We start from the raw sequence: 26,462 nt of genomic DNA on the forward strand, positions 1-26,462 counted from the left end.
AACTGGGCAGGGGACAGACGCTTGATCCAAACCAGGAAATTGATCCGTTCGACATACGCGACGCGGCAGGCGCGGAAGACGCGGAAGCCTGAAAATAAACACTAACGCGCTCAATAGACCCATACCACAATACAGAGCCTAGTCTGAACACCACTATTGTAACGCGACACTAAAAACAGAAAAAAATGTTAAATAAAATATAAGGGCAACGTTCCCTTGAACCGCGGATGTAAAAACCGAGGACTTAATACCTCGGTAGTTCAAACTAGACTGAGGCAACAACGTTTCCATGGTTTGCTACGTCTCGTCGCGCGCACGCGCTCTGCCGGCGGATACCGAAGGCTTCGTTTATTTTTATTCAATCCGTTGCTTTCGCGTATTTCGTTTAACTTATTTAATAGCTAAAAATTCGTAGGACTATTGGAGTTTTATTTTCTGTGCTGAAATGTTGTTACTTATTGTTGGATTGTTAATTATTATTAAATGTAGTGTCCCGCCGTTATCCCCTCCATCGAGACTCGTTTGTTCGATTGGGGCAACGAAGCCGGCAGCGACATCTGGGTTCTTTCCTTCGCCGGAAACGAAGCGACGGTGCTGCTACGGTGGGAAATTTTGCATTCCTCTTCTGGCCGTTACAGCAATGGAATTTTCCTTTCAATTTACTGCGTGCTTGCAGTACATTTTATTTTTGAATATGTCGAAGCCGTGAAAGGACTACGATTTTTGTACGAAGGTACAAATTGTATTTTTTTTTATTAACTTGTTATCAAGCATTTAATTTATCTAGGGTCTATCACATTGCTACAACAATGTACAGCGATTCGTTAGGTTTCATTACTTCAGTTGAACTATCTTGTTTCGCCTTTTAAAAGTAACGAGATTGAAGTTGAAGCATCTCGCAATTTTTATTACAAAATACCGATACGTATGTATCCAGTAATTATGCACAAAAGCATTGTTACGTTGTCGATAATTAGAAAATAAGAAATCTGAAATTCGTCATTTTGACGCGCTCGATGGTTCTGGGTTTAAAAACAGTAAGAACTGTTCGTACGCTTCTTATAGCATGTACTTTCTCATTTTGCGAAAGAACCTCGTTGCATACAGACGTTGCAACACCGTGGAAATCGGTCCGAATTGAATAACTTTTTATCGCAGGCACATTGATTACAAGAAGAATCACTCTCGTCTCTTCGTTTGATTGATATTTAACCAGAAACACGTCCCTCATCCAGGCAGTTATCTTTGACCGATGTCGTAATTCCAACGTGCTCAGCCGTGCATAGAAATCGGAGGGACACAATGGTAAACGATTGCATAACGTTCTTCATAGATTACATATTTATTTGCTGGATGCTCGTTTATTATACTCGCTCTATAACAACTGTTTGGCGGTAGGGGGTAGTACACGCGTTATAAAATAATTCATAAAAAAATTGTGGAAGTCTACTCGCTGTTCCCGTGGATAGACATCGTTGTTGCTCGGAATACCTGTGGAACAAATAATTATTCTGTTATTTCATTAATAATAAAGTTTCTTTAATATTACAGGTATCGACATGAAAAGAGCCTGATGATTGGTGAAATAAAAGGGATTGTTATAAGGATACTGTAAGGATACATAATATAATACATAATAGAAGGATACATAATAGAATATAAGTCGTTTCTACAAGGATACTGTAAGGATATAATTTTTGCTATAAAGGTAGTATACATTTTCATAAATACCTAATGGGAACAGATGCTTTATGAACGAAAGTACGAACATAATTTTTTGGCGAATGAAAGACAAAGAATTTTAATGGCATTCTATAATTCATAATATTCTACATTCGCCACGAGTTATACTATTCTATATTTACCACTACTGTTCTATATTTCAGACAACGAAATAAATTGCAATAAATGATGACGAACGCGTTGAAGAAAACAAGAAATTCGAATGGAATATTTTAGTAAAGCTGAAGGCTGCTTTCCGTAGCCTATGCTATTATTCGTCACAAATGCAGGTATTCCACAGTCTTTATAATTGTACGGTTACTATCGTATACCTTCGGTATTGTAGGATTCCGGCCGGTTACGGGGCCCCAATAAAAAACGGCCCCGTACAATGCTAGCGCAGCCGTCTCGCCTCCCTTTCGGATTCCAAGAGGGTTAATATGTCCCCCTCTCGAACGGGCCCTTTAACGTTTCGTATCAGCTGTCTGTTCTGCTCGTTCAAGAACTCAACTTTGACCTGCGTGCACTGGCCTTGGGATCCGGTCCTCCCTAAGACTTTGACCACCCTGGCCCGAACAATGGGCTTCTCCATATCGGATGATTCACCGGCCCTTTTCCACGCGTTACAACGTTGCACAATCGAGCACGTCGCATCCGACGAATTCCGACGATGTGCACCCGGCTACACTTCGCCAACACGGTTGTAAAACGTGTCGCAAGATTCTGTAACGGATCTCGGACCGGCGAACTGACCCCGCGGAACTACGACCTTCGAACGAGTTCACCGCGAACGCGGTAATTATCGATGCACGGATGAAAATTTGCCGGACCTCGGTGTCCCGTCTCGGAGAATAGGAAAAATTGAACGTGCTTCGCCGTGGCAGCAGTGGCGGAAGCGAGCTTAAAATAACTCGTTCGACGTTGCATTGGTTGCCTAGATCCCACGTGCTTGTGACGAACTTGCGGCCGACGGTTTGAATCTCGTCGTCGACCAGCATCCGCCAATAAGATCGTCGGTTCAGATTGGTTTAATCCATGCGCAGACGAATTTGTTGCCGAGCTTACTGGGTGCATATTTTTTATTTAAATATTATTGAAATTACGAGGAATCTGGGGATGATTGAATGTACGCGGTGCGTGCGGAGACTGGAATAAAATGGCGACGGGATACGAGCGAGTAACTTTAACCTTCGTCGGTTTTTTAATTAAAAGTACAGTGAGATAATAGTAATAATTATAATAATAATAACAAGGTTCTAGTTTGCACTAAGGTTTAGTTTAGCATGGGGTTTCGCGCGAACCCCCAATCGTCAAGGGTTTACTGCCTAGGTTTATTGCCTACTTGTAGGGTAGTAAATGAAAGGGCCGTGGTACGCATTATACAGATGTTTATTCATTTGTGCTTTAGTATAAACGTGACATTCCTTGCTCAGAACATGGAACATTATAGTTGAAAATTGTTGTCGCCGCAAGGATTCGCATTACGTACTCCCTTTCTTCCCCGCGTGAGCCGTTCCTCGTTTCCACGTTCTCCTCCCGAGATACAGACTCCGGATGTCCGCACACGCATGCACACAGCCTCTCATACGTATACTCCATTGTTCATATAAAATTACAATACTTGAAAAAAGTGTAGCGCGCCGCGACTCGATGCTAACTCGACAAAATCCTCCAAAGACCTCGGGATCCGTTTGCTCGCGATCGCATCGACGCCCGGCGATCCATTGTTCATGTGTGTCCCCCGCGCGCGTGTGTGTGTGTTCGTGTCACGAGTACGTGTCCTAAAAGCGGAAATTTCATGAATCAATTCTCCTATGTATTTTTTACACGGTCAATTCTGTCGCGGCAAACGTCTCGCCACCCGGATGAACAGAGAGTCCCTGTGTGTTTTTAATTGAATGGTTCGGTGGTTCGTTAGAGCCCAGTCTCAGCTCTCGCGAGCGTTGAACACGGTACGCGCGGAATTCGTCTCTTTGCTACGCCGGATCGTATCGGTTTGGTTTGCTGCTCGAATCGCGGAACCGCGAGAGTCGAAGAAAACGGGCCAGCCGATACTGCAAACAGTCGCCGGAACATGAACGGATCGAATCGAAATTCATGGGCCGCGACAACGCCCGCGCGCGTTTAGGTTTCGGCCGTCCTCGCGTTTCGGAACAGAATCCCCCAAAGCGGATTTCCAACAACACAGATACAATGTTCTTTCTCCTTCACCGAAGAAAATCGTTTATTAAAAAGAGTAAGCGTACAATTTTCTCTTCGCTTCCGTCGCCGGGCCACAAAGGTCCGCAGCGATCGGCCACGCGGTTCGGACCATCGGTCGCCGGCGAGCTATAAAACGGTGGGAATAACGCGCTTGTTCGAACGAATATCATTTTGGTACAGGTTTACCATTTGGTACAGAAGTGCCGGAACCTAATCGGGCGAACGCAACGACGAACGCTTCTTTTGTTCCGCTATTCGCAAGGAAAGTCCAGCCTGTTACACTTTCATTGTCGTCCGACATCTCGTCACGCCTCCGCGATACTCTTCTTATTACTTACAGTCGCTCTATGTACACTTTACAATATTGCTGTCGGGGATGGCCGAAATACCGTCTCGAACGGCGGACAGCGCGTTTCGTTTTCGATGGTGTGAGTTACTTTGAAACGAGACACTTCGCTCGATCTTAACCCTCGAATGATGGACCATTTTCGCGACCGTGCTATTGACAATATTTATAACAATTCTATAGCTTTATTTAGCTATTTTTCAGAACATATTCTTCAAGATATTTCTGGCTACTTTCTGCTCATCCTAATGTAATAATTTATTTTATTTAATTTATCAAGAATTAAGTAACGATGTGGATACATCTGCAACCTGTGAATTACTTTGACATGTACCATCTGACTGAAAGAAGTCTTCTAATCAGCTGAGATCAACCCTTGCGAACTAGATTAGATCTAGCAGCAGAAGTAAACTAAACTTAATATCGACAGACTGTATTGCAGGTATGTGAACTAGATCAGAAGTATAAGTGTCTCAGTTTCTGGAACAGTGCGCAAGGGTTGAATCGTGGAACGAAAATCAAAGTGTATCGCTCGGAATTAAGGTACAGTCTGCACGCGAGAAGGAGGATCCTTTGCGTTTACATTCCCTCTCCTAATAGCTGTAGCAGAGGGTAGCTAAGTAAAAGAGGGAACGCAGAGGCAAAAGAGTCTTCTTGTCACGCGAAAACTATACGTATCACGGTTCCTCGACCATCGCTACCGTTTCAGACAGCATTTTCCCATTGGTGCAAGGCCATCTCCGACTCGCATTCGTCTACCGGCAAACATAAGTTTGTCGACACTGGCATCACAGTCGTTCCAAGTTACCGCTTGTCGGAGCTTGTTCGGAATGAAACGAGCAATCGGACGATTGTCCGCGTGTCCAGACGTCGACCTCGGCACGGTCCTTGGATCGAGGATCGATCGATCAGAACCCCAAGCCCCGACTTTGTCGGATATACCACGCTACAACGAGAATATAATAGAAAAAAAAAGAAAGGCGAAGATAAAATGGAAAATAGAAAATGAAACGAGGACAACGGAAATGCCTCGTTGTTTGCCGCCTCCGTACACGCGTTTTGTCAATTTGCTCGCTTACGTTTAACAATAATAAGCAGGGATTGAAAACATATGTGACGTCGGTTTCGGTTTTTGGAATGGTTGCGGAGAACCGGAGTCTCGTAAATAAACCAAGGACGCAAAATAAAAATTCTCCGTGACAGTTGCAAGACACAGCAGCCAAGTGCCAGTATTTTAGTTTCCTTAAATAATTTTAATAACTTAAAATTAATGCTTTTCAATGTTTTATCATCGATCCATCTTTATAATGCTTACAAACGGATTTTTATGTGAAATAAAAATAGTTTGCATTAATTACGAGATACACGAATTACGTAGACAGTGTTCTTGTTATTTAACAATTTTATTCGGTCAAATGCCTTGGATGCTTTTACTGTATAGTACTCAAATATGTTTACCTTTCTCATAAATGCATAAAATTTTCTGTCCAATTATCTTGCCTTGTATTCTTCGGTTTTTCTCTTCCGAAAACTTTACGAAGATCAACTGCACTGAAACGTCCTTTTATTTTTACAACAAATGTTCTCCGTTCTCCGCAACCGTTCCAGTCAGAACCAATATACAATACAACGTTACGAAACGGTCGTCATCGGGCACCTTTCCAATCCCCGGCGATAAGTGAAAGTACAAACGATAATAATTATATATAGCAAGTCTAAAAATATGGAAACTTTTTTTGATCCCTACCCTGCCCACCCCCGGCGCTCGCGCTCTCGTCCTCTATCCCCCTACGATTCGTGTAGTATTCGTCGAGAGAACGACGCACGGACAGTGTTCCCCCCCCAAAAAAGCCGTAGAGAGCCCCGCGAGTCGTTCATGTGGTCCGCGAATAACGGATCGCGGGCCTCCTTCCGCGAAACGTTCCGAAAAATTCGTTCGCCGAAAGTTAGAGTTAGAATATAGTATAGAAGAAGCAGGCTAAAGTCCTGTCGGTAATCGAGTGTACGACTCGACTTATAAGTCAAAGAGAAGCACGATCCCGAAAGGGGGTTCTTCCAGAGCGAAACGCGGGCGCGCGCGCGCTCGCGCATCCCTAAACGATCTCGTGCGCACGCGAGTAAGTACTGTCTCCACCGATTAATTGAAGCGCCGCTAATCGGCGTCGTCGCAACGTTTTTTTTTCTCTTCTAATCACATTGCCTTGCAAAAAACGAAATCACGGGGCGCGATTAAAGTGCGGCGAAGAAACGAGAGCCCGTCGCGACGTCGACGAGTACCGTTCCGTCCCCCCATCTCCCTAGACGAGAAAACGATAAGTAGAATTCTCTATACAATATATCCGGAATAGAAAAATATTTATACGACTACTATTCAACAAACGTCGCTCCTACCCGAGGCGTACCAAGTTTAAACTAAAAGGACAACGCGACACGTCTGATCGACTTCTGCTTAACACCGGTTCATCGAAGTCGGGCCCCGCGACCGAGCGCCGGCCGCGACGAGATCGGGAACGAATCGAACGGATCGAACGATGGATCGGCTGGTTTCTTGTCGACGTGCTAATGAACCCCCGCAAACGGTGCGGCCCGTGTCTAGGCCGTGATAAACAGAACACACCTGTAAAACGTCTCGAAAACCGTCCCGTCGAATTTGTTAACACGCGTCCCCAATTCTTCACGTGCCCGCGACACGTCGCTTCTCTCTTATTTCTTCGCTTATTTTTTTTTTTTTTGGTATCTTTTCGATTTAATAATTATTATGCTCCCTTCACCGGTCTAATTTAAACAACTATACCGTAATAAATGTAACAATGTAGTTCTTTCAGCAGTCCCACGTGTTAGAAGCAAACGCACAGGCAGCTAGTGATTGGTCAGATGTGAGCTCTTTTTGTTCGTGTTTCTCGATCAGAGCTGGGTAAAGTAATATCTTCGATAGCAGATAGATATTTTTAAATCAAACATGTTCTTTTTTGTAAATAAAATATTGCAACAGATTTTTGAGAGAATCAAATAGTATTTGATTCGAAAAACGTTGATTCGAAATTGATCGGAATCATAGAGAAGAATTTATTTTGGTAATCTAAAATGACCAAAGCAATTCTCTGCATTATGCACTTTTATGCGAACAGCTGTATTTAGAAAAGAAATAAATTTTAGCTTTTCATTTTTCTTATTATTAAAATAAAAAATATTTCTTTTTACGTTTTCGATGATCGAAATGTTTAGCTTCACGATTTAAATTTAGATTACCAAGATAAATAATTTCGCGTTTCATAAAATCAAAATAAAATATTTTCTCCTTTGATATCGTACTTGAAACGCTATTTTCTTTGCACTGCGACGAATCTATCGTTTGAAATAGCGTTTCAAATATCTTCTCCGTAAGTATTACCCAGCTCCGGTCTCGGTCTCTGTTCTTCAACACTATCACGCTTACCATTCCCCGTGTTGCCGGTTCGACGTTACTCCCGATCGGATTATCACTTAATGGAATGACGATATGGGCAAAGTTTCGACAGTGGTCACGTAAGAAATCATGTTTGAAGTATAAATACGCGGCGGCGCGCCGCGGGATCCCGCGCGACGAGCACCGGCAAATTGCACAGACGATTATTAATAACGATCCACGTCGTTCGTCCCCGCGGCGCCCCGCGATTGTTCCGTATAGCCTAAAATGAATGGTGGCGGTCGATGTAAACACGAGAACAATAAAGGATCCATCCTAACCACGGATCCCGTAAACTCTATTGCTTATCTAATCGAAAAAGTCTATTATTCGTCGCGTGGCGTGCACACGCGCTCATTGGAGGGACCATGAGTCTTGAATGGGCCTAAGGCTCCTGGCGAGTTTGTAGTAATTGGCTAGAAATGTTTTCCCTTATTCTCTCTTCTTTCTCCTCTTGTTCTTCTTCTTCTTTTTTTTCAATTGATTTTCTTACGTTTTCAGGTTCGATGCGTGTCCTGTCGACGCTGTAATCGATGATGTGACGAGTCTAATTCCTGCGTACTCTACGTTATTAGAAATGCCTAAGTGATCTACGCGCCTGCCGGAAATCAACGTTCCACGCGCACAATCCTCCCGGAACTCTGTTCAGGTAAGTTCCTCGGGTCTCTCTCTCTCTCTCTCTCTCGCTCTCTCTCTCTCAGCGATCCACGTGGATCGATCGAACACAGCCGCGGAAACTCGCGCGACCGCGACAGCGAAAATGCTGAACGGTCATGCATCGCAGCGTCTCTCTGGTTTCGATTCTCGAGCTGCTTCCGTCGCGAGTCCACGCGTGCGTAACTCCTCGTCGGGGGGGGTGCCGTGCGATAATGTCCCGTGTCGAGGCCGCGCAGCCCGACTCGGTTTCGTTGCACGCGCGATGGAACTCGACGATCGCGTATCGGTGTGGCCGGATCGGGCCCGATCCGTGGACCCTCGATCGTCTTAACGGAGAGATCGCAGCTTCAGTCTCAGCACGAAGTAGGCGGCCACTCGGAGGAAGAGGAGGATGCCGGCGAGCGCCACGGCGTCCACCCAGAAGACCGCGTCCTGCATCGACATCGCCTCGAGGAACTTCGTCGGGCTCTTGAAGTGGCAGTAGGGGTCGGAACACTTGAGCTTCGCCCGATTGTAGCCGTACACCGAGATCATCGCGCCTTCGAAACTGTACCGGACGTAGCTCACGTACGAGAGAAACTTCAGGTACTTGGGGATCGCGTCGAAGTTGACGAAGAAGCCGGAGAACAGAACGATCGGCACCGACGACACCGGACCGATGAACACTCCGCTCTGAAATTGAATCGTTTGCTTCATCACTTCGATCGTTTGTGGGTTTTACTATGTGGGAAAGAGCTGTCGAGTTCGCCTGGAACGCCTCGCAATTCTTCGCTTTATTTTTCATTAATTAATGCTTTAATTATCAGGGTTGCTTTCTCAAATTTTTCAAAGCACACATTATAGTTATACCACTTATTTCTGCGAAATGAAAATTATAAAAGAGTAAAGTAAACAGCAAGTGTTTCTCCACATCAGCAACTTTAATAGCTATTTATAAATTCTCTGAATTGATCTGCTATTATAAATTATGACTATCCAATTTAGCTATAAATGCGTACAGTCCGCAGTCTAATAAACTTCCCAATTAACCTTTTAATACATGTAGCAATTATTTTAATCGCGTGCTAACAAGTGGTTTTTAGTAACATGTTTTGATCATTTAGTTAGGAATTATTATGCAGAAAGAGACTTGTCTGTCGCTTTTTCTATAATGTAGAATCTGATCAAAAAGAGCCAACAATGCAGAAAAGTAATTGCAGGAGAAGTGCAGACACTGTTGCTAAGATTGTTCGCAAGAAAATCACTGTTTCCTAATTTCCCACATAGTATAGTTTGTAAAAGTGAGAAACGATTATTACCTCGACGCTCATCGCTGCACCTATTACTAAACCGATGGATTGGGATACTAACGCTGTCAATACACATATAGTTAAATACATCATGAACCTATTCGTTTCCAATGGCTGTGACGTCATGAAATATACAATAACGACGTATGCTATAGAGTACACTATCTGCAAGAAGAAGAATTAATCGGATTAATTAGCGCATTCGACTCGAGATATGGTGTATACACTTTGACGTACTATTAGGTCGCGTAATAAGTCCGATAGCATTTTATTATAAATTTCATCTACCTTGTCTTAAAGTAGATACTTCTAGCTTCAATTTAAGCTAAATTTTATTAAAATAGCACTACGGAAACATATTTTAACATTCGCTTAAACTCTTCGTTTTAAATCTTGTAAACCCCATAATGTTAGAGGTTGATTCTCTTTAATTTTTCAAAATGATCTCGTCATTAAATCACAATCTACTCTACCCCATCTTAAAGTATACACTTTCTGTTTTAATTTAAGCTAATTTGCATAGAAATAGTCGCACAGGAACGTATTTAAAAATGCACCTAAACTGTCGCTTCGAATTCGTGCAAGTTCCCTTGTCTCCTAAGTGTCAAAGGTCTGGTCTTATTACAAAACCTAATAGAACGCAAAGTAGTACCAGTTCTAGGCCAGAACGGTCCCATAAAAATTGATCGTGCTCACCTGAAAGGGGACATCAGCCAAAGTCCTCGCGATGTAGTACGACTTCACGGAGTACCAGTAATTTAAATGTTCCCTCACGAACACAACCATTTCCGAGGGGACTGTGGGAAACAATAGTGAACGATCAATGGATATAGTTAGCAGCCAAGACACGGTCGGTATCGTTGAACGGACTTACACGTGAGAATGGTAGGCATCATGGCTGTGAACATGAGAAACATCACCGTAAAAAACACGCAGCCGGCGTTGCTCATCACTTGCGAGGCCTCGTTGCCGATGTCGTAATAAATCCCGCCGATGAGGAACCCAACGATTATGTGCGAAATCAGCCTTACTCTCGTTAATGTCTGCAAAGAATGAATCGATACAGCAATCGTTTATGATATACGACGATACGAGCAATTTAACACATCGACCACTAAAATCCATGCGTAGTTAAAACAATTTAATTAATTAAAGCGAAACTAGAAAGTTAATATTTATCATAGGGTTAGGCATTAGAACTCTTTCGCATTGGAAACACTCCAGTCAAACTCAATTTGTTCAAATATATTACAATAAAAATGAATTTTCAAGATTGGTCAAAAAATTAGTGTCACCCATGTTTGAGTGGCGTGGCGCTCAACGTGTTAAGCGTGCAAGAAAAGGGCGCGAAAAGGCGATGCAAAGGCGGAAATACGTTGGGGAAACCCACCATGTCTCTTATCTGCGACAAGAATATCCTCTTAAGCAGAATCCAGAATTGGGTGAAGCTATTCGTTGGAAAGCCGACCGTCTGCTCTATGCTCTCCGCGCTGTCCAGCAGAGAGGTGGTGCACGAGATCGGCATGTTGATCACAGTTCCTCCGTTCGGCTGCTTGAGCACGCCGTTCGGTATCAGCGCGGTTTCGGATTTCGTCTCCTGCTGCGGCGACTCCTTCGCGATGTCGTTCGGCAACGTCTGCACGGCGTTTATCGCCGCCTGGTTGTGCTGATAATTCGCGCACTTTCCGTTGTTCACGGCTATCACGAGCTTGTGCACGCACTCGCCGTGCTCGCCGCACGCCACCTCCATCACTGAAACGATACAGTCGTCAGACGATTCGCTTCAACTTCGGCACGCTTTTCTTCGTTTTACCTACCGTAGTCCGCCGGGTTGTGATAGCTCGGACATTCTAGACCCATCGACGACAAAAACGGCACCAGACCGCCCACGTTCCCTTGATATATACACTGCCCTTCCGTCAATAGGTACAGGTTGTCGAACATCTCGAACAGCCGCGCGCTGGGTTGGTGGATTGTGCAAATGATCGTCCTCCCTGAAACAATTATTTATCGAAATATTCATAAAAATAGATTTATTTGTGAATAAAGAGGTATCTATCCTAGAACAAACCCTGTGGGAAAAATATCTTTATTATCAAGATATTAAGTCGCCCGCAACCCTACGATGTCGCTTAAGTACTTTTTTTATAATTATCCACTGTTCCGCAAATTTTGAAGATGTTTTTAAATTATCTGTGATAGAGTACTTCGTTACGATTACTAGCTGTTTGTTTGGTAGCAAACTATGTCGTAGCTTCATTGTAGGCGAATTTCAAAGCTGGTCTGTAGCATCTAATTGTAGAGTTCTTCGTGATTGCATAGTGTTCGATAGCGACAGGTTTCGTAACTTCAAGGTAGACGAATTTCAAAGTCAGTCTAAAGCAGTTCTAATAGTGTGTCTCTGGGGGATTATTACAGCGCGGATCTTTCTGCAAAATATAAACCGTAGTTGCGAATTGCAACGACCAAGCATCCGCTAGATAATAATTTCTTTCTTTAACCATTTCAATGCGTTGAAAATATAAAAATATTCTTAAATATCTTGACCCGTCTGCTATTTGAAATTTTACTTATTTATTTTTCTCATAAATGCATGAATTTATAGCTTAACAATTCTGCACTTTTTGTTAGCGAAAACTTTGCCTAGAGTATACAGCATCGGTTCAAAGTACCCAAGCAGAATGCTAACTCGTGATTACTAAACCATATTTATGACAAAAATGAGTAGACAATATTTAAAACAGTGAAAAGACAAGCCAAGAACACCGATACATCGGTTTGAACATGTTGAGGTGATTAGAAAAAGAAAAAAAAGTGACAAGCTCGTTTCTTATAGTTCGCGTTTCAGGTTGACGATTATGATTTTGCATTAAGATCCGCGGTTACGTAAACGGTTGACGTACCTCCTCTACTTAACGATTTGAGCAAACTTAGACATTGGTAACAAGTCGAGCTGTCAAGACCGGAAGTCGGCTCGTCGAAGAACATAACCGGAGGATTGTTGACTAGTTCCAACGCGATCGACAGCCTCTTCCTCTGTCCGCCGCTGAGGCAGTGGGTTTGCGTATTGCTCGCGTCGTTTAGGCCGAGAGTTTCGATGATCTCGTCGATCTGCAACAAACGGAAATCCGCGTTGAAGCGAGTGGGATCCGTCGAATTATACGAAATTCGAACAACGTCGACTTACCACAACTTTCTTCTCCCTGGCGCCGATATCTTTGCCGAGCTTCAGGTTCGCGGAGACGGTCATCGCCTCGAGAACCGTCAGATGTGGCAGCAGACGATCGTCCTGCATGATGTAGCAGGACATCTTGCGGAATCTGCGCAGGTTCCTGTCCTTCCCGTTTATCAGAACGGAGCCGCACAAGTGAGAGGTTCTGCAAACAGAAGAAAAAGACTTTCGATCCTCTTCCTCGAGACTTTAACTCTTAGACTCTGCTCGTTGAATCGACCGACACACCTTTCCGACGACACCTGGACTGATTTGCATGCGTTTCAACTATGTTCCGAATTTTTTTGCCCGCGTCGCCGAGGCTCCGGTAATTATTCCGTCGAGAGAAAACACGCTTTGTGCAAACAACACCGGCGGATCGTCTCGTCGGTTTTTAGACTCGCGGCGCACGGAGCGATCTTTTCTCCATCCAAGTTATCCGGCAGAATAATTGATACGGTTCTCGCAACGGAGATCCGCGCAAAAATTCCCGAGCATAGTTGAAGCATGTAATAAACGAGCCTGCGGAAGTTTCGTCAAGTTGGATCGTCCGCTTCATCGGGATAAAAAGATAAAAATTCGCAAAGGGGGGCAACATTTTTGGGACCGTAAACTCACTTGTAACCAGCCAGAACGTTCATCAGGGTGCTCTTTCCGGCTCCGGAGGGACCCATGATGGCGGTCAGCTCGCCGGACCGAAACTTCCCGTTGATGCATTTCAAGATCGTCTTGTAACCTGCACAGAGCGAAATGCACGGGGATTAGGTGTACCGTTCTCGCGCGGCCCGGCGTACCAGTCACCGTCATTTACATTTTTCCGTTCGATCCGCCTAGCCGTTACAGGGTTCGATTCTCTACGGTTTACGTAACCGCCTCGTATTTGCCAAAATAGAAGTCCACGGGTCTTGCCAAGTTCACGACGTTCCGCGGAGAAAGGGCATAGAAATTTCGTTACGCCGGCAGAGCGGGTACCGCGCGGCCGAGAGACCGGATCCTCCGAGTGACCTCTTTACGACGGGTGCAGTTGCACCCCGCGAAGTGCATCTGGACCGAAACAGGAACCAGCCTGTGCTCACGCGCTCCTATTGATTCTTTTAGCTAGGTCGTTCACACACGCGAGTTCTTCAACGAAATGACTATCGCCCCCCCCCCCCCCTGTCTTCTTCCATCGCGCGCGTTCCTCTTCGGCCCACGCTCTCTGCGCGAAAGTCGATAAAAAAAAGTGTACGCCGATCTTCGGCAACAAATTTTTCCGATGAAAAACCGCGTCGCTCGCGGATGGCAACGTTTCGTCCGGGGCTCGTTCGGCTGTGAATCGCTATGCAATTTTTCCGTTCGGTTTTTCGCCAATGTTTGCCGTTTACGCGCGGCTTTATTGATAAATTCGAGATCAAGCTTCGACGTATTCAACGTTCGTGTTCATTGTTAATATAACGCTCTTAATCAATGTTTCTGGCACCAGTCGCCATGGTTACTTCGTTTGTAAACCGGTCGGTTGTCTGGCTTTGTACGGCTCAATCGTTGCTTTGTGCTGGCTAGTGATTCCTGATGTTTCAGCGAGCAAGGCTATTTTATTCGTTAACTGAGCACACTTGATAACGCTCGTGTAATTCGTCGAAAAAATTCTTGACAAACTAGAACGATCTCAATTACAAGCAAACGAATTAGAGTAAAATGATACAATCTGTTCTTTCGAAATTATTTTTTAAAAGAAAATTATCTCTTAGACAGTTCTATCATCGAAAAATCATAATAGTCTTTTGGCAAATAAAGCGTGAACATACAGGTTGTAATCAGTCACTTAAAAAACAATTGACTCGGTGTATTTAACTCGTCCATTGACCTAATTGTCTCTTTTAAACACTAGAAATAGTGGAAATACTAACAGGTTTACGCGAAGTCTCCTTCGGCATTCAGCAAAATTACTAAACCTGATGATTTGCATAATCACGGTTAAAATTATATAGCCTTGAAAATAGGGCAGTATTAAATAAAAATAAAAACTGACAAGAAAAATTACGCTAAAGCCGAGACTCGCTGCAGAAGAAACCCCGAGTACCATTTTCCGCGCGCATTAAACAGGCACCGAAAAATCGCGAGCGGCTGGTGCACCTGTATCGGCTCGTTCCCGGCGTCCTTGCGGACGACGGGCACGCTAGGAAACTCGTTCACCGAGTTCGATCACGGCTGGATCTCAAGGTGTCAACGCGATCTGTCGCGACCAACCTCTCTTCCTGCCTTCGGACACGCTGTACTCCAGATCCTTGAACTCAATGTCAACCGGTGGCCTCTTGGGTAGGTGGGACAGCGTGACTGCCGGCCTCTTGCCGTCCTGGCCCGGGCTATGGTTCGGCACCTTTCTCACCAGCATGCTGTTGCTGCACATGGCGACCGCGGCGCCGTTCGACGCGTTGCCGTTGCAGTTGCAGTGGAGATTGTTCTGCGGCGCGCTGCGAACAGAAGCGTACGAGTATGCATTAAACGACGGCTCGGCGACGAGGCCGCGGCGGGAACAAAGACGCGAAGATTCGCCGAGGGAGAGTCGCCAATCTCGCGGAACGGCGACCGGCTGCGACTGGTTCAACAAATTGGAGGATCTCCGGCTCTCTCTCTCTCTCTCTCTCTCTCGTTTCGCACCCAGCGCAGCGTTTAAATGGAACTAATAAAGCTGTGCCGCGAGAGCGGGCTCGCGTATGCTCGCAATTTACACCGTTTCTCCGGGGGATCGCGCGGCGAAGATCCCCGGCTACGGGAACGCTGTATAAGAGAATCGAAACGAGTTGTTTCAAATTTGTTTAGATCGTTGCGGGGCGGCCACTTTTTGGTGATCGGTTATTCCTGGTAATTAACGAGGGGAGTTTGCATAGAGATCTACTTTTACGTAATTCGAGGCAAGTGTTTTCACAGGTGGCGCACTCAGAGCCCATGCGTTCGTGGCAAACGCTGGCACTTGAAATTAATTCTGTTTTAGATCGCATTCGTTTCTCCGTACTCCAGATTTGTAAATCTCCGGTCTTTTAGATTCATTTGTTTTTCAAAATTTAGATTAACGCTTTTGTCGTCGAAATTCACCGTCTTTTATTCGTTTTGGAAAATACGATTTTATGTATTTATTTGTCAAATTATATGTTATCAATAGACTGCTGATTTTTATATAAAGTAAAAAGTATAGGGTAGTCTCATTTTTACAACAAACGCATAAAATCCGCAGTCTAGTTATTACATGATTTATTACTCTAAAACAGTTATTCGTAGAATATCGCTTAATTCCCGAATTAAATATGAATTTGGTCAGAACATACGGATAAGTGATCTCATTCGCTGAAAGGTGAATGAAACCAGCGATGAGATGATCGTGATCTGCGAGGGAATTAATTTGGCGTGCATCGAGGTTAATACGATCTGCGAAGGAATTAATCTGGAGTGCAACCAGGCGAATATGATCTCTACAGGATTACTTTGGACTGCAACATGGCCGATACGAATATGATCTAGAAAAGGATTTTGAAGATGTAAAACACGAATTAGATCTCCACTTTCGAGTGCCTCGCCTACATCCATCAACATTGAATTCGAGCATGGAATCAAAATGGCGCGATCGGAATAACAACGTGCGCACTGTAGAGAAAAGTTAGGCGAACTTGTTCGAACAAGACAGAAAAGTGGAACTGGCCAGTTTCACGGTAACGAACCGATGCACCTATAAAAGTATAAGTAACCCAGGGATCGATGCTACATTCATTCAGCTATTCATCTGAAATTGCTAGGACACTTATGGACGGTATGACGTGCCTACTGCGTGGGATCGATAAGCGGTGGGCAAAAGTTCGAACGGTAAACCGTTCACGTGGACCTTGGCGAATGGCGAACTTTCCTCGTGTCACAGGTGTGCATGGACGCGCGATAGTTTGATGTCGTCGCAAAAATCAAGCGAGCTCGGAAACGCTCGTTTTTCGTCCACCGTCGTCGCTGTTGAGAGATGAACCGCGCCGCGGAAGCCTTTGCTGACCAATCGTACGCGGCTCGACACGCGTAATATAATCCCCTCATTGAAGCTCGCTTTTTAAGGTTTCAGCTAAGACGAAGCATAATCGATACCACCGGTCGGTCCGCGCTCGCGAACGATGGATTAAATTGCTAAGCCGGAACCGAGTGACTTTTGTTACGAGTTCGATCCGCGGCCGCATTATGGACGAAATGCTCGATTTCGTGGCAGAGTTCACTCGGCGCGACAAATGCTAGGTTTAAGGGTGGAAAATTTTTCTCTGGCGGGAAAACGATTTTCGAGAAGAGGATACCATTTTCTTGAGTGTCTTGAAAAATATGAGATACTAGGTTTTTAATATTGGCCCGTTTTTATAGTAAGAGGATGGCACCAATCCTTCGAGTTTAGAAGATAGTTCGAAAATTATTATCAAACGTGGTGCAAACTTCAGTCAATTACCCTTATCATCGGGTGATTTGAAGTTTAAACGTAGATCAAGTACAATATATTATTACAAATCATTGTCATATAATTAACAAGCATCATTTGGGACAATTTTCCGAGTAAAAATTGCCGAGAAATATTATTCGAGCAAACGTGTCTAACAACAAATTGCAACAAGAAAATTGCTAAGAAACTTGAGCGGAACAACCGAAGCAACTTTTCCCAACAAAATCGTGCAGATATCGCGAATTGGTGCACGTGTCGCTGTTTCGCGGAATCGAAGAATCGCGAACAGGTGCAGCCGGCCACCTGCGCAAAACGAAATCTGGAGGGCTCGATAAGGCATGTATACAAGAATCTCGACCGAGAGCTATCGGCGCCTTTGTCTCGCGTCGAACAATAAAGCGGCGGTTCCGCGTTCCTAACTCGGCGAGGCAACAACAAAAAAAAAAAAAGAAAATCGCGTACGGCTTAACGCGATCAATGGTAGAACCTTGGGCGCCGTTTTGAGACGTATTTGGGGTGTAGTATAGTTCGCGTGCTCGATGTCGACTCGATGACCGGCGACGGGGGGGGAGGCGGGCCCTCATTCATTGTTCGCGCCATGAAACACCGAATAGAATTTCTGGTACGGCCGGAGCGCGCGCGCCGAGAGCAAAGGTCACGGATGTAGCGCCGAGAAATCCGTGGCCGCTCGATGACTTCATTCCCGCGGAACATCGCGGAGACGAGGAGGAAGGGCACGCGACGAAGAAAGAACGAATCCGCGAGGAATGATTCCGCGTTTGTGATCGCCGCGCTTTGTCCCGCGGAGCGCAATTTCCCTCGATTGCGGGTTAACGGCGAATTTTCGGAGCCGGCTGCCATTATCCGGCGCTCCACCGAAAGTGTCTTTTCAATCGGGAACGATAGCTCTGCCGCCCGTAAAGCACCGGGCTATCCAATCCGGTTCGCGAGAAGGAGCCTCCGTCAATGGCCGCGGCGGAGACTATACTTGCATTTACGATGCAAAAATCCTCCGCGTCTCTCGCGATTTAATCACCCGGAGAGCATCGCAGCGCGAGCCTGAACGACGCTGTGAATGCGCTTTCGGACAGTTTCATGGAGACCGATGTCGTCGATGTTATACAACGGCGGCAAACGTTTCATAGAAGATGCACGCGGCGCAGATTCGCTGCAGAGAGATACCGTTTCATATTCTTCGGCCGACTTATCGCGAAACCCGTTTGATACGGATAGTTGCGAGTTGATTCGGCGATTCGTGCGCGTTTCGGGGGAGCACTTTACGTCGATAAACTGGCTAGCGCGATGTGGAACAGCTAGGACCAGGTGTTCCGCGGAACAGCTGCGAGAGATTAGGCACCGGCGATGCACGAGTACTCGGTTTAGCTCGGATCCAATGCAAGTACCGTGATTCCGGAGGTGTTTAGTTTGTCCTAACCAGGCGGTGACTGGGTCAGTTTTGACTCGGGGCACTCGAATCGCTCGACTGTTTAATTTTCGCGTAATTAATAGACTGCGTTAATAGACTGCATTAATAGACTGATTTTTATTCGAAAAAATTGACTGCATCGAGTACTACCGAGATGCAAAAGCTGCATAGGCGTTTATTTTATTTTTGATCGAGTCGGTTCATTGTTGGATCGGGAACGCATCCGTTCTCCAGATCGTGCTCTCGTCGCGCAGAAATTGCTTGGCATGCAAATGTTAGTGACTCACGCGTACCTATCTCCGGCAATTCCGAAAAGAACTGACGACTGTCGCGATGCTTTATCGTGGCAGCGCCGAGCTACACAATCGTTTGGACACTGCGCAGCGATATGCGAAGTATAAATAGATTAATAGAACAAGGAACACGTGCGTTATCGGGACGTGCATCCGTTTAGCGTTAACTTTCAAATTTTCTTTCTCCGGCTTCGTTCGCTTCCTAAAATAATCGGTCGTATCTCTCCTAAATAATCGCTTGAACTAGTCAATTAATTAAAAATCGAATCAAAACAATTACTACATGCTCGCATAGTGTACTGTTTTGAATTATAATTTAGTACATTTTAGTAAGCAGATATATCTTACTCGTTTGGTCTACCGAAGAACAAAGATGATTCTGCATATCTAGAACCGCTTTTAGACGACCGTGAGTCGGTGCTTACCTGAGGACCGCATTGTTGAGGTTCTCCAGGTGGAGCGAGGGCGGCGGCGATTTAATTGTCACCTGGTGGCTGCCGCCAGGTATGAACTGTACCTGCTCGTCGCCGCTATACCTGGTCCCTCCTCCATCGCACAGAGTGAGATTCTTCAGATCCGCCATCATCTGCTGATGCTGCAACGATAACGGACGACTAATTAGAATTCATGGTCGAGCAGCCTCGGTGGAATTGATTTGTTAAGTTTCTTTTGGAATTCGGCGAGGAATTAGTCGACTAGCCGACCAGCCTTCTTTCATCAGCTGGTCGCCATTAAAAGGAATAAGGTTCTGTGAATTAACCGATGTTTGTTTTATCTCCGGGCTTCGTTAGGTTTAAAGGCAAATGATTCGTGAACTGGTCGACGCTTATTTCATCACCTAATCGCCATAGGAAGGGACTCAGGGACGAGTGGTTCCAACCCTTTGGTCAGCTATAGCCCACGCTCTCGGGAGCAAAAAACGTTCGGAGGAAATCTCCGTTACAGGTTTATCCGCGGCGACCGGATTTTCGATCGATCCCCGCGCTAGGATTCCCCCGGCGTGAAAAAGTTCCTCGCGCGAACGACTCCCGAGCTTTGAATTCCAATCCACGAAACGAACGTCGCCCCGTTCCCGGTTGATCGAGATTTCATCCGGGAGCGCCTTTTAGTTCTCGCGGGACAGCGCCGATGAATCACGTGCGTTTAAAAGCAAGGTCTTCGGAGCTGTCAAAACGAGTTCGTCGACAAAGAACTTTCTCCTTTTTCTCGTTCCGTTGCAGCGCGTTCCCGGCGCTATTGCGCCGCATTAATGCCGTGGCTGCCGACCGCTGAACGCGCGGCCGAGAGCTTTGTTATTCCGTAGCTACGAGAGAATTGAATTTATTTAGATATCTTCGATAATTTTATGCCGATGCACGTTTGGATCGATTAATCGACCGAAATGATTCCCATTGTTTTTATAAGACATTTTAAATTGTTAACGACAGTAGCGGACGGAATAGACAAACCACGTGGACTTGAGACAAAATTCAAAACGAGTTTACAGAAATTATTATGTTATATATATATTAAAATGATGAAACTATAAAAAATTATTGTTAAATATATGTGTAGTCGTTCTCTAAATTGTTCAGTATAGCTCTGCTTCAGCCGACGATCAAACTCTTTCTGCCGTCGTCCCAATTCCTCTCGTCCTATGTGTTTAGGTTAGCGTCTCCCCTATTGCCAACGCTTATCTCCAAACCTAAACATCCTTCGTTCATTGGAAATTGGGTCGATGAACTCCGTACTTTGTTACAATTATATCAATATTAGCTTTCATTTTTATTCTTATATATCGATCAATTAAATTCGATTAAATTGAACGAAATAAATTTAAACTAAATTCAATTGAATAAATTAAACTAAATTGTGTAGGGCGTACGTCGAGAAGAATAAAGGTATTTTATTTAATACACACAAAGTGTTATGTGTAAAATGTGATAATGTATTACTGATGGTAATGAGTACAATGCTTCGCGCTGTGGTGGATGCGACCGCTCGCCTTGATCGTTCGTGCTAAACTCCCCGTCTTAGGAGCAGATCGATCCAGCTTCGATGGTTAAACAAATGACACGCGTTGACCGTTGGAAACGGCAACGCGGTGCCGCTGGACAGGAGGTGCGAGGGGCAACGCGGGCCAGCATGTCAACGGTCCGAGAACGTCGCAAACCCGAAATATAATGTATATACAATGTCTCACTGCAGTGAACACAAAGTATTATCATGTCCCACTACAGTGAGCACCGCGACGATAACGGTCCGCTACAATTGTATTAAATTTTTTATCAAAAGAGTTATGATAATACAAGGAATTTTAACACACTATCCGTCGAGCAGGTCGAGCTTCGCTTACACCCTAACAATAGAAAATCTGCGAAATTTGAAAAATTCCACTTTTCAAAGAATACTTAATATTTTCAAAGCTAACAATAATATTTTTATAACACGACGAAGCTGTTTAGAATTTCAAAAAATTCCATCCAGATATATAACGAAAACTATAAAGGTAGATCTTTGGTGAAGACTGTAACACCGGCGATAGCGTGTTAAAATGAAAGATCCGAGAATGACCGGCACAATTCACTGTTAACCTGAGATAAAAGTCCTAGCATGATCTCTGCCGGGCCGAGCGTGGATCGTCGAGCGTTGCCGTGGACACTGCCGGGCTCGCGTCAAGAATGTTTTCGGAAAGCGGATCATTTATTATCTGCGGCACCCGAGTTATTCAAGATCGCGACCAGATAAACCACCAATTAGACGTTGGACATTAATAATGGTCACATAAAAGTAGCGTTATCAACGAAACGAGCGGGAAATAGTTCGATTATACGTTTTATCGGCTGATCTCTGTTTTTACTGAACGTATTTGCCGATTATCTCGTCGAGCACCGGCCCAAGTGTCGTGACATAGCAACCGGTCGAGATACCGAGCCGACCTGTCTGCGAAAAGTGATCGTCCACCAACAATTTCCATAGAGGTCCGCCTGTTACCGAAAACTTTCTCTGCTTTATCGCGACGATCCACGATGGACGGCGGCAACGTCCGCTAATCTCGACGATAACAGGGCATTGTAATACAGAAAAATTGGCCGACAGCCAAAATGTAATAGATTTCACGGTGTTTATCTAATATTAATATTAGCTTTCGTTTAATATTATTATTTATTTAATTGATCCTCAGGCATCAGCCAGTTGCAATAGTAAATGCAACTAGCTTATAGTTGATCGACCGCTGAAGTATAGCAGACAATAGTTTTTAGATCTGTATTGTAAGAAATTGATTTTTAACCTTACATATGGATTAATTAAATTAAATTATATTAGATAAAGTAAAATCAAATAAAATCAAATAAAATCAAATAAAATCAAATAAAATCAAATCAAATCAAATTAGATCAAATCAAATCAAATTAAATTGAGCTAAATTAAGTAAGGTTAAGGTTAGGTTCAATTGAATTTAATTAAAGCCTACGAAGAATTTTAATCGACAGACTCGTTATCGGTCGTCGCCAGGTTAGAGTAGTACAAAGTGTATTCGAGATATGATAACGTATGATCGATGCACAAATCTGATGGCAACAGTGTTGCAAAACAGTGCGCGAAAGAAGATCGTCGGCCAACACGATTTGATCCTTATTATGGAAATCTTGTACCGGGAATGACGTCCGCCATTCCGAAATAGATACCCGACGTATCAACGATGCACGCGATCCTCGGCGATCTCGCCACGGATTCGCGATCGATGCGCGCCTCTTCGTCACCGCGAATCTACCGAGGCGGGAACGGGTTTCGCCCTTCGCGAAAGAGGGCGGGCACGTGGCACAGCCATTTCGACCGATCTTTATCGCAGAGATTTAACCCTTTGCACTCGAAGCTATTTTCATTGTATTTTAAAGATATTTTCGGATCTTCGGTATTTTATCCGATTTAATGCGATGTATTATGAAATCGAGCTTATTAGCAAGTCATTGTTATTTTAACAATCTTTATTTATAAACGAATCTATTACAATTATTTTTTGAAAATAGTATAGCAATTTTTAGTGGCGCCTCGAGCGCAAAGGGTTAAGGGACAGATCGAATGTGGGGAACGATAGATCCTCTATGAAAGATCGACCGTCCCTGAACACGTGCTGACAGCAACCTCTACGCACGTGACTCACGATCGCGAAGAACTCCGAGCACGTTCTGGCATTGATGCCTCAGCATAATCGGCGCGTCGTTGCTACTTCTGTGTTACCTTCTTTTATCGATCATTATACGAAGTAGAAATTCGTTGCGCCGAGTACGAGAAACCGCGAGGATCGCGAGGTTTCTTTCAATTTTTCCGCGATTTACTCGGAACGCGCGTTGAGTCAGTGATGATGAATCGGACGATTGGTAACCCCATGGCACTCCAGGCTATTTTAGCTCGGAACTCTGTCTCGCAATTTGCAGCGTTCACTTTCCGCGTATTCGTCTTTAGAAGTGTATTAACCAGTCGGGCGTTTCTTGTCGCGTGTGCTCGTGACAGTACATTCTCGCGACGACTATGATCGTCGAAAACAGATGACTCGTTCGGGAGGATCTGTACTTTGCTATTGCCGATTAAATTGTACATTTGATTAATTAATTGTACATTTTATGAAGCAGCTGGATTTAAGAAAAATATAAAGAAAATCGAATGTGTTCAGTATAATTACTAGGTTGCCGATCTTTGTGTAAAATAACTGCATAAAATCATATAAACTTATAGACTATTCAAAGGAATTGCAACAGTCGTACTATAATTAATTCATTAGCGCAAAGGATTTTTTAGTGCAACTGTTTCTAAACGTTTCCGACAAAGATTCTTCGATCGTTTAGATCATGCAAACGAGACTGTAACGCGCGGCTAAAATCGGAGATGCCCAACGAGCGTGCAACGAGCAACCATAATCGCGCGGTGGAAAGTCTCCATCGGAGTCCGACTAGATCGAGTCATAGCATCGGAACAAAGAGGAACGATCGGACGTGGATCGATGGATCACAGCTGATCGAGCAAACGGGCCGCGCGTAAAGAGCGCGCGCTATCGTTTCGCGGCTATCGATTGGAGCCGCGATTGGCCGCGAACTGGCTCGTTTAGACGGTCAAGGATCGCGGCTTGATATTTTTGTCGGCCGGCCAACAAACTCGTAGACGCATTATGTCGGTAAATTCTTTACGCATGGAACGGGGCCCCGGGGACCGCGATCGGGTGAACGACCGAATTCGCGCGATTCCACGCGGCGAGGCCCGGGAGTCGATCGAGTCGCCGTCGACGATTGAGAAACGCGAGTGATCGCGAGCTGGCCGGACACGTGCAGGGGACGGTCACGTCACGGGACAGAGGCGTGCTCGCGGGGGCATCGATCCGCGAAATATCCGACGGTTTATCTCGTTCATGTCGTTCCGTGGCATCCGAGTTTCGGCGACCTAATCTCGCGCGCGTCCGTATGTCGGTCGCGCTTAGGGCAAAGTCGCCAGCCTTTTTGCCGTTGCGCCTCGCCGGCTGCCAAGTGGCTTTTTACAGGACACTGCGAAGAGCGACCGATAAACTAGCCGCCCTTGTAGTCTATATCACAAAATCGAAAACGAGGAATTGAGGAGTCAATCTGTATTATATTAATATCAGCGTTAAAAAATGGAATTCAGATTAACAAGTGAAACAGGTTGAGTAAAATTCGATTATTTCCCTCCCTTTAATAAAGCCTGCCTGATCGTCGACGACGGGGTGCGGGTGATCAATGATTCACGTCGTAGTGCGTTCACGTCGAATCATAGCGGAGCTGGTGTCATCGCGAGTGAAACCCCGACGTAGACGGGACGAGGATAGAGAAGCGTAGTCGAGTTCCGACGCGGCCGTGGCGGAAAAGCGACGAAAAGCACCGCGGACAAAGTAACTGGGTCATCGTGTAATATGCAAACAAAACGATTCCTCGAGCACGTTCCTCGACGCCGCGACATTATAAATAGTCCGAAGACGGTTCTGGTTCTCGGTCGCGTGTACGGGACTGCGTCCTCGAGCACCACGGGCTTTACGGGAGAGAGCGAAGGATAGGTCGCGGCCGGAGGCCTGGTAGAGAGACAAAGGAACGCGATCAACCCTCCAGATGGGAGCTCTCTAGGTCGTCGTTCGCGTTCTCGGGCCCCGCGGTTCCAACACTCACCATAGGTCGATCGTAGTCTTCGGTAATCTAGCGGCGTCCGGACTCATACCCCAAGGATGACGCTGTACATCCTCCGCTTGTACGCCCCCGACTCGCTGGCCACGGCACGCACAATGTCCACCGTGTGTGTGTGTGTGTCCTCGATGGGAATTCGCGTTCGCACGGTGCTCGCACAACAATATTGTAGAACCAGCGTGTGTCTCTCGATCGCGAATGGCTCGCCGTTCAGAAATCGTTACGACCGCTTAATCCTCGCCTTCGTTTTACCGACGATCGATGAGCCGTTCTCGGAATCAAGGGGCAGCATTCGTTCCCGAGGGTCGTCGACGGGATCCGCGGATCTCTTTTCTTTCTGCCTCTCGCTCTCTCTCCCTTTGTCTAAACGTGAACTAGCCCCGCGATCTGCCCACGTAACCGCGTACAGTGCGCTCTTCTCGCGCTCGATGAGAGAGAGTGGATCGAATCGCGACGCGGCTAACCGATCCGCCGTGCGAACTGCGACTGACAGACCAGAGAAACGATCGGTCGACGCAACACTCCTCGGAATCAGCTGTCGCGCTATGCACCACCGTCCGCCTCTACCAACCAAATGAACGGAGCTGCTCCGACTCGAAACGCCAGGGACGAACGCGATTACCGGGGCCCCTCGCCGCGCGCGCTTCTGTCCTTTCATCCGCGGTGACTCAGGCCGCACAGCTGCTCTTCTCTCGATCGCCTACGACTTCACGGAACCGTCTTCCATTCTTCGAACTCTCTTCCCGAATCGCTCCCATTTCACAGCGCTGCGATCCGAGATTCGACCCATGACGATCCGAGATAGGTCCCCGAATGATCCGCTACCCGATCCTATAACTCGCTGGACATGGATCGGTATAAGAGATCGGTTCCGCAAGACCGAAAGCGCTTACGTAAAATCGAAATTCGCGGGACAGGATGCACCGATGACTGTGAAGTTTCGCGGCTGTTATTACGGCGGTAATGATACCGTTCGCGAGGTTCGATTGTTTCCCTCGCGACGTCCAGATCCGGAGAACTTCTCCTTAGTCGGAAACGTGGACGGGCTTATGGATTACTCCTCGGTTTTGTTCTGATAGAAGCTTGGGCATTGAAATTTATTCAAATGTTTTTTTTTGAGGTCTTCGTGATGCTCACCATTTGATAATGAAGATTGCGACATGGGTCTCTTTAATCTCAACAGTTCAGCGTTGAGATCTTACGGTTGCTTATTTCGTAATTTTATAACTAAGGGGTATCTTCCTATATACGATAAATGAATAGTATATTCGA

General features: G+C 45.4%; 2 protein-coding genes and 1 long non-coding RNA gene across 3 annotated transcripts; 1 reads left to right on the forward strand and 2 right to left on the reverse strand.

The window, feature by feature from the left end:
- Positions 1-882: 882 nt before the first annotated feature.
- LOC144470536 (small ribosomal subunit protein eS28) lies at positions 883-2,629 on the reverse strand. The gene is made up of 2 exons (XM_078181810.1): positions 2,055-2,629; positions 883-1,491 (listed from the first exon to the last, which is right to left on the reverse strand). Exon 1 carries the CDS (start codon positions 2,312-2,314, stop codon positions 2,117-2,119), a length of 198 nt encoding a protein of 65 aa, XP_078037936.1. The 5' UTR covers positions 2,315-2,629; the 3' UTR covers positions 883-1,491; positions 2,055-2,116.
- On the forward strand, positions 1,207-2,037 carry LOC144470537 (uncharacterized). The gene is made up of 3 exons (XR_013494142.1): positions 1,207-1,305; positions 1,552-1,708; positions 1,887-2,037. It is a non-coding gene; the product is annotated as an uncharacterized LOC144470537 (long non-coding RNA).
- A 5,925-nt stretch (positions 2,630-8,554) lies between the features above and the next one.
- Positions 8,555-25,976, reverse strand: Atet (ABC transporter expressed in trachea). The gene is made up of 12 exons (XM_078181809.1): positions 25,176-25,976; positions 19,452-19,621; positions 15,099-15,322; positions 13,491-13,608; positions 12,849-13,038; positions 12,565-12,772; positions 11,479-11,655; positions 11,052-11,413; positions 10,536-10,704; positions 10,358-10,458; positions 9,671-9,826; positions 8,555-9,044 (listed from the first exon to the last, which is right to left on the reverse strand). Exons 1-12 carry the CDS (start codon positions 25,176-25,178, stop codon positions 8,700-8,702), a joined length of 2,223 nt encoding a protein of 740 aa, XP_078037935.1. The 5' UTR covers positions 25,179-25,976; the 3' UTR covers positions 8,555-8,699.
- Positions 25,977-26,462: the final 486 nt, after the last annotated feature.

Source organism: Augochlora pura, chromosome 5 (genome assembly GCF_028453695.1).
Source record: "Augochlora pura isolate Apur16 chromosome 5, APUR_v2.2.1, whole genome shotgun sequence".
Classification (NCBI taxonomy): domain Eukaryota; kingdom Metazoa; phylum Arthropoda; class Insecta; order Hymenoptera; family Halictidae; genus Augochlora; species Augochlora pura.

Coding starts and splice junctions, on each gene's coding strand:
- Atet (XM_078181809.1), bottom strand. Junction 15,323..19,451: donor CTCAACAATGCGGTCCTCAG/GTAAGCACCGAC, acceptor TTCTGTTCGCAG/CGCGCCGCAGAACAATCTCC. Junction 13,609..15,098: donor GTCCGAAGGCAGGAAGAGAG/GTTGGTCGCGAC, acceptor CGCTCTGTGCAG/GTTACAAGACGATCTTGAAA.
- LOC144470536 (XM_078181810.1), bottom strand. CDS start 2,314: ATGGAGAAGCCCATTGTTCGGGCCAGGGTGGTCAAAGTCTTAGGGAGG.